This window comes from Crocuta crocuta, unplaced genomic scaffold (genome assembly GCF_008692635.1).
Source record: "Crocuta crocuta isolate KB4526 unplaced genomic scaffold, BGI_CrCroc_1.0 scaffold41, whole genome shotgun sequence".
In the NCBI taxonomy this organism is placed as follows: domain Eukaryota; kingdom Metazoa; phylum Chordata; class Mammalia; order Carnivora; family Hyaenidae; genus Crocuta; species Crocuta crocuta.
Window position 1 is genome coordinate 14809713 of NW_027529428.1, and position 7777 is coordinate 14817489.

Genomic DNA, 7777 nt, shown 5'->3' on the forward strand with positions numbered 1-7777 from the left:
ATAATGCATTATTAAGAGGGAAACACAGAAGTGCTCTTAGAAGAGGCACCATCTATATTATCCTGCTCCCTTTGTGCCTCTGGAAAATGAATTTGATAATAACAGAATGTGTCAGAACAAGCACCTTTAAAGGGCTAGAGGGCTGCAGGGAAAGGGACATGTCTGGTAGACATTTGCTTCCTGAAGAGAGGGTAGCATCGAAACACGTTTGTACGCCACATTTGGGTTTTGGTTTAGTATTTGCTTATATATAAACAAACAAAAAAATATCTCCAAGGATCCTCACACGCCATTCTTACTGGTCTTTCAGGGTTGTGACCATGAAGATTCACTTTTTATAGTTCGTACATCCCTGTATTGTTTCAAAATTTCACACAGAGCTAGAATTACTTTTATGATTGGGGGGGAAGAAAGAAAATTTGTGGGAAAAGGCCACAAAAACACTTGAAGATTTCACATTCGAAACCCAGGCCGCGACTTACGCCAGGGTGGCCATATCCCAAGAAGCAGCACGGGGCCTGGGGGTGGATGGGATCACCAGGGTCACCCCAAGGTGAGGGTCAATCACACTGCTTCTCAGCTCCCTCTCCACCAACTTTTCTGTGCCTGAGAAATAGCGACAAGACAATAAAAGAGGTGGCACTGAAAGGAAAAAAGTCGTTTCGAGCTGGCAGAGCAGCAAAGAAGGTGGAGGAAGGCCGTCCACCTACCACGTCCTGGATGGAAGCGGCGCTGGGATGATGGCCTGAACACACCTAAGTCTCCAAGGCCATCTCTCTCCAGGCCCACGTGGCGGCGCCCAGGGACGGCTTCGGGGCATCCGCAAACAGCAAGGCCTGTCTCCAGCTCTGAGGCCAAACGAATGCGATTCCGTAGACAATCTCTACTCTTAGAATGACTTGGATGTTTCCTAGAAACACCCTGCAGGTTATGGAGGTTTGGTACCTGGAAGCTCAAATCGGGCGCTACTGGAGTTCAGTGAGGACTGTGTCTCGGGCCAGCGCTTGACAGAGAAGACTGGCGGCCACTTAGTGGCCAAGGAGCAACACTGCCCACGCTTCTGCCCCAGGGATGAAACGCTCGCGCCAGGGTCACAAGACCTGGCTCAAGGGCATCGCAGGGGTGCGTCAGGTCGGGCATGGGTTTCACCTCCTACCTTTCCTGGTCTGAAATTACAAATGAGTATCATCACTGCTTCACTTTCTGTCACTGGGCTCCTCCTAGAGGGTGCATGTTGGCAGCAGCAATGTTTTGGGGGTACGGTTTCCTCCTTACCCTGCTTGGCTCTCGCACACCTTACTAAAAGAGGAAGGAGCGCGTGCGCGGTTGGTGAGAGAGGCTGATCGCTGCTTCCCTGGGACTCCCCAGGGCACTGGTGTTCTCCAGCCCGGAGGTGGCCCAGAGGCTGACCACAGATGCCCCGTGCCAGGCGCTCCAGAGAATAGTGCTGCCCTTCACCCACGGATTCCCCAAGCCCCGCCTCTTGCCTCAGTTTCCCCACTAGCTCTGGCTCTGTCCTGGAAGGACTACTTGTGCAGGATTCCCCCATCTGTGCCTTTTGTCCTTGACTCCAGAACTCAATTCCTTGAAACCTCAGGATACCGTAACTTTCTGTTTTTGTTGTTTTGAAGAAAGGACTATGTTTTCTGCTGTGCTTATTCATTAAACATTTAAAATTTTAAACTAAGTTTTTTTCTTTTGAGAGAGAGAGACAGAGCAAGTATGTATACAAGTTGGGGAGGGGTAGGGGGAAGGAGGGACACGTTCCCAAGCAGGCTCCGCACCACTGGCACAGAGCCCGAGGCAGGGCTCGAACTCCCCAACCGTGAGATCATGACCTGAGCTGAGATCAAGAGTCAGAGGTTTAACCAACTGAGCTCCCCAGGCGCCCCTGAGCTGGTGTTTTCATTAGGATTGTATTTGCTTGCATGCTCTCTGTCTATCCCAACCTCATTTCCCCTGAGCTCTATTCCTTTTTACTGTATGGCTTTGTTGGTGCCAAATGTCTTCAGGAATGCATAGCTGGGATGCAGTGCTGTCTGTTGAGTAGCGAAGGTGGTTTTACAATCTAAAGAGTATGCCTCTGAGCCCTTTCCTCTGTCCCAGTATTGAGCTTGCTTTTTACAGTCAACTTCAACGTTCTCTCTGACTTGTTTTTCCCAGTGCAAAATATGAAATGGTGAGAAGGGGCGGGCTGAGGAATCTTTTCTCCTGCCGAGTAGGCCTTGAATAAAATTTTATCACTTTTCTCCGGGACTCTGGCAACGGTCAGAAATAATTTCTTGCTACCTGTACTGGACAGCAGGCCAAAGTCAAGAAGAGTTTGTAACTGCATTTACATTCAATCCTGCCATTTAATATCTCTGACATAAAGAAGGCATAGAAATGGAGAAACACTGAGGATTCCAAAAGACATAGCTCTCATATTCATCTAGGGTTATATGTGTCGTTTCCACATCCACCACATTTTCCTCTGTGAGAGTTTCTCAGTCAAAAAAAGTCCTTAAAAATGTACATGATTTTCACTTCTTACCTTTATCCAGATTTCCAGGGGATACAGCGTTTAAATCACCAAACTGCAAAACAATAATCATTTGGGCAACAGTTATTACCAGGTAGCATAAAATAATACTCTGCGGCGAAAACACCCCAGTAGGACTTTTTCGAACTGTAAACCAGTGACCGGTTTTGATCTCTAACTACACGGGCCACCTAATTCTCCAATCAAACTTGTCGGATCTGAACAGTTTAAACTGTTCAGCTGTCTTGGCCTCTTTGCAAAGGATGACACTGCCTTTATTCAACTCAGCAGTGAAGAAATAGGGGCCTGGCTGGCTGGGAGATGATGGATGTGGTGGGATACATTCGGAAATTTGGTGAGGCAGGGCAAATCTGCTCCATCCCCATGGGCGGTCCAAACGTTCCCCAGGGACGCCACATGACAGCAACTTGGTCTGGCTGCTTGGCTACACTCCTTCTTTAAAGGTTCCATTAACAGAGATAAAAAACATAATGAGAACCCCAAAGTTAGTGTTCATTTTTAAAAAATCTTTGAGAATGCTCTTCTTGTAAGAAGATGTTTGATGTTTGATACCAGGGTCCCATTTTTAAAAAGAAAGGAATCTGTTACCAACCAATGCAACAAGAAAGAGCTTAAGACAATATGGAACGATTAATAACCTTCAGCTTAGATTTTATTTTCTGGGTTGGTTTAAAAGCTTAATGATATTTTTACCATGAAGAAATACATTTGGGGGGGTCTCAGAGTGAACAAAGATGGATACACTAAAAACACAAACAAACAAAAACAACCAAAAAACCCCAAAAAACAAAAAAACCCCCAATGAATAGCAGAGATAATAAAGTTAATAAGACAAAGGTGAAGTGAACCCCAGAGCATCCACATTTTAAATGGTGAACAATTACTTTTTTACAAGCTGAAGATTCAGAGTAAGTCATTATTAGANAACAACCAAAAAACCCCAAAAAACAAAAAAAACCCCCAATGAATAGCAGAGATAATAAAGTTAATAAGACAAAGGTGAAGTGAACCCCAGAGCATCCACATTTTAAATGGTGAACAATTACTTTTTTACAAGCTGAAGATTCAGAGTAAGTCATTATTAGAAGTTCAGATTTCTCAAGAGGCTTATAAAGGGTGAGACAGAAATTCTACTTACATTCAGAAGTTTGCTTATAAAGAGTTCCATGATAGGAGTATTTTTTTCATCTACAAGGTATGTCTATAAAGTAATAAAACTGATCTTATTTTGCAAACACACACATACATTTTCCCCCCTTAGCCTACACACATATTGTCCTTCAGAGTAGCTACCGTGGGAGCTTACACACTTATTCCGAGGTCCGAGGGTCTGGAATTCCTCTTTCACAATCAATTTCAAGAGTCAGTTTATGTATTGTTCAAGAAAGCCCATTTTGTTATCTTGCATCCAATTCTGACTGCAAAGAGCACTCCAAATTGTACTGATTGCTACAGGTCCTGGCATGATTTCTGACTACTCACTAAAAAGCAAATTCACCTCTGTCACAATTCAGGATATTCAAAATAATATGTCATTTTACTCTGTTATTTCTTAGCGGTGCAGAGACACTTTAAGAAGAGGCATTCCACAACACGTTAAGCCCGGCAGCATTACTGGAACAAATGTGCAGCCTTCCTAGTGCCTGCTTTGGAGGGGACAAGGGCCTCCTAGATCCGTAACTCCTAGAATGTTTCTTTGGGAAAACTGTCCCGTTACTGTATGGTTACATCCCGTCGGGCAACAAATAGAAAATGATAAACACCAAACTGTCGTTTGAGAGTTGTTCCGGACCACATGGGTCAGAACCTTGTGGTAGAGTCTACATAAAAATCACAGTTTAAATTATGTAAAACGTCCTGAACTAAAGAATATGAGCAACAACAACAAAGTCAATGGGCCTCTTAATCTATTTTTGGTAGTACTTAAATATTTTAGAACTAACACCAGAATGCCCAAAGTGGAAGGATCCTTTCTATGTTATTTCTAGTTGCTGCAACATGGTAAGGTTTATATATCTTTGATGTATGAATACTTAATAACACTTAAGATCCAATTCTGGAAACCTGTTGCAGTGATGAGTCTTAAGCATACCTCTATAACCTCTAAAATGTGAATATTCCTAAGGGCACACGCATCCCAAAGTTTATAGCAGCACTAGCAACAACAGTCAAATTATGGACAGAGCCCAAATGTCCATCAAGGGATGAATGGATAAAGAAGATGTGGTTTATAGATACAATGGAATACTGCCTGGCAATGAGAAAGAATGAAATCCCACCATTTGCAACATGTGGATGGAAATGGAAGGTATTATGCTGAGATAAGTCAGTCAGAGAAAGACAGATATCATCTGTTTTCATCCATATGTGGAAGTTGAGAAACTTAATAAAAGACCGTGAGGGAAGGGAAGGGGGAAAAATAGTTTCAAACAGAGAGGGAGGCAAACCATAAAAAACTTGTAAATGCAAAGGACAAACTGATGATTGATGAGGAGGGTGGAGGAGAGGGGAATATGGCGATGGGCATGGAGAAGGGCCCTTGTTGGGATGAGCACTGGGTGTTGTATGGAAGCGATGAATCATGGGAATCTAGTCCCAAAGCCAAGCACACACTGTATACACTATGCTAGCTAACTTGACAATAAACTATATTTAAAAAATAAAAAATTTAAAAAATGTAACTATTCCATTTGTTTTAGAAAAATCTCAAAGTTGTCTGATCCTAAATTATTACTGCCATTAGGAATCAATAGTATCACCCAAAGTGGCTAAGACCACCCTGTGTACACATTTGAAATTTTTCTTCAAAAGAAACTGCTTTTAGTTGCTGTTTAACTGGAAACACAGCAGCTTCCTTAATACAAAGGGTTTCTTTCGAAAGTTTCTGCTTAACGTGAATGAATACATTTGGTTAATCAGGATGCTGAATTACCACCACAACGGACATTTCAGCAACTGCTGTTGTCCTTAGCAAATAGGTGTGTGCAAACTAATGGCATCAGTAACAAAGTTGCACGTGCACAGCAAATGAAGAGAGTAGATTCAAAATAAAAACCTTGTGAACAGAGGTAAGCTTTTGATATCCTATACAGCAGAGGGAGAAGAAGGTTTTTAATATGCATGTCACATGTGAGGAAAGAATTCACACACGATTAAGGAAAAGCCAGGGGACTCCTAGAGACAGGCTGAGGTTTCGGGAATCGGTGCGTTCACTCATCGGTCAAGGAACGTTTCCTGGGAGCTTCCTATGTGCTAAGCACCGTGCCAGCCAGCTCCGGTCAGTTGATGCGGACATACTCCCCTCTCTCTGGACATGAGTGCCGGAAGCTGCTTATATTATGAAGGACAGGGGGTTTAGCCAAAGAAGGGAGGTAGCCGGGACAGTTGTGAGGTTGTAGAGCACGGGCATCTCAGCAGGGGAAGTCTGCGGTGGGGGTTTTGGGGTAGGCCGCAGGGTCAGGGCCGCCGGACGGAAGGATGCAAACCGTGACGACAGAGAAGGCAGAGAGCGGCGTAAGGAAGACAGTGTCACAGACGGGACAGAGGCAGGCGCCGAGATTAGGCCAGCATAAACCAGAGACAGAAGAGAAGGGGGACACAGAAGGATCCGGATGAACTAAAGGGAGGTTCGCCAGAAAGCACAGAGGTTGCCGACGAGTCTGAGCTCCAGCCCTTGGGAAAACGACGGCGCTTTCCCAGTTCCCTTGATGCACAGGGGACTGGAGGGGCCACTGTTTCTCACGGTGACATCTGAGGGCTTATGCTTTCCTGGCTCCGCGTATGACAGGCTTTCTTTCAAATATTATGACCTCAGGTATCACTTCCGCAAGACGGTTCCCTCGGAGGGGACTTTCCTTCCCCGACAGCTGTTTCTGGGCATCTCCGTCCCTGTCAGGCTTAGTCACTTCCTCCCAGGCACCTACCGCGACATCCAACACTTCCTCTTCTTCCTCTTCTAACATCTGACGTCCCAACCTCGTGCTGGGGCCGTGAGGGCAGGGGCCTTGTTCGTCCCCTTCAGAAATGTGTCCCAGGATCTACCTCGGCACCTGATAGATACGAAAGACCGACTACATACCAAATGAATGAATCTGCTTCTTCATTTCAGCCTCAGAAAAACCAAAGAACCTGGCAAGGCAGAGAGCTTAGATTTAATCTTACATCTTTTAAAGACAAGGAATTGATGTGTTGAACATTTGTGGGAAATGTGGTGGGGGCGGGGGATAGGGGACCAGACATTCTGACCCTGACTTTAGGAATCGGAGTTGTAGCAGGAGAGGGTAAAGGGGGAGCAGGGGGAGAGAAAGGCGGGGGAGAGAAAGAGAGAGAGAGAGAGAAAGAGAGAGAGAGAGAGAATGGTCTATACATGGAGGAAGGAATATAAATTAAGGAATTTAAAATGTGCTCTGGGGTGAGAAAGCATATGGCCTTTGATGTACACAGGAATTAAAACTTTGCCAAGCAGAGAGGTAAACAGGGAAGTCGAAACAGCACAGAAGACGCCTATCTGTTGTTTCAGGAAGAAAACCCTCCCATCCCAGAAGCCATTTCCTCCAGGTCCTGACAAGGGTCCTAATGACACACACCCTCCTGGATAAGAGCCGCCCGCCCAGTGTGGTGGGAGGGTGAGACCACAACTTCACGAGGACACCGGTGTGGCTGCCAAGTGTAAGTGGGCAGTACACACGCAGGACCCTTGAGGGAGGGTCCGGGTGCGACCCTGATCTGCGGCCAAGTGGCAGAGGAGGTGGTTCACCACCGGGTCAGCGGGCCTACCCCCTGTCCTGAGGCACGGGCACCATGACCGGAACCCGGCACGGCTCGGGAGACGCAGCCCACAGGTGCCCTGAAGAGCCCACCGCACGCGACACCCAACAGCCGCCAACGGTTCACAGGGAGGGAGGTAAGGCGTGTGCGCTAATATCTGGAAACTGAAACAACGCAGAGAAAGTCAGGGTGAAGACAGCCAACGGGCAGGAGCCTGGGGGCGGGGTGGCCACAAAGCAGAGACGGGGGACAGGAGTCAAGGACAGAAGGAAAGCGTTCAGAGATGAGGACCTCACCTGTGGGAACACCTTCTGTGCTGGAAGAGTTCGCCCCATCCTGGGGAGAAAGGATTAGGATGTCAACATAGGCACACCCTCCTGGGCACTCAGGGAAACCCTCTAGAAACCACACGTTACTAGAAAATCTGTTGGGGGTATATCCAGATTCACAGGGAGACAGAGTCACACA

The 7777-nt window shown here is 46.2% G+C and overlaps 1 protein-coding gene across 7 annotated transcripts in view; it reads right to left on the reverse strand.

Annotated features, from left to right (window-relative positions):
• RFX3 (regulatory factor X3) overlaps nt 1–7777 on the reverse strand; it is a 250388-nt gene that overhangs the window by 1941 nt on the left and 240670 nt on the right. For all 7 annotated transcript variants that reach the window (XM_077759440.1, XM_077759435.1, XM_077759433.1 and 4 more), the window contains one exon: nt 2534–2576. In XM_077759440.1, coding sequence (XP_077615566.1) covers nt 2534–2576 — 43 coding nt within the window. The remainder of the gene's footprint in view (nt 1–2533; nt 2577–7777) is intronic.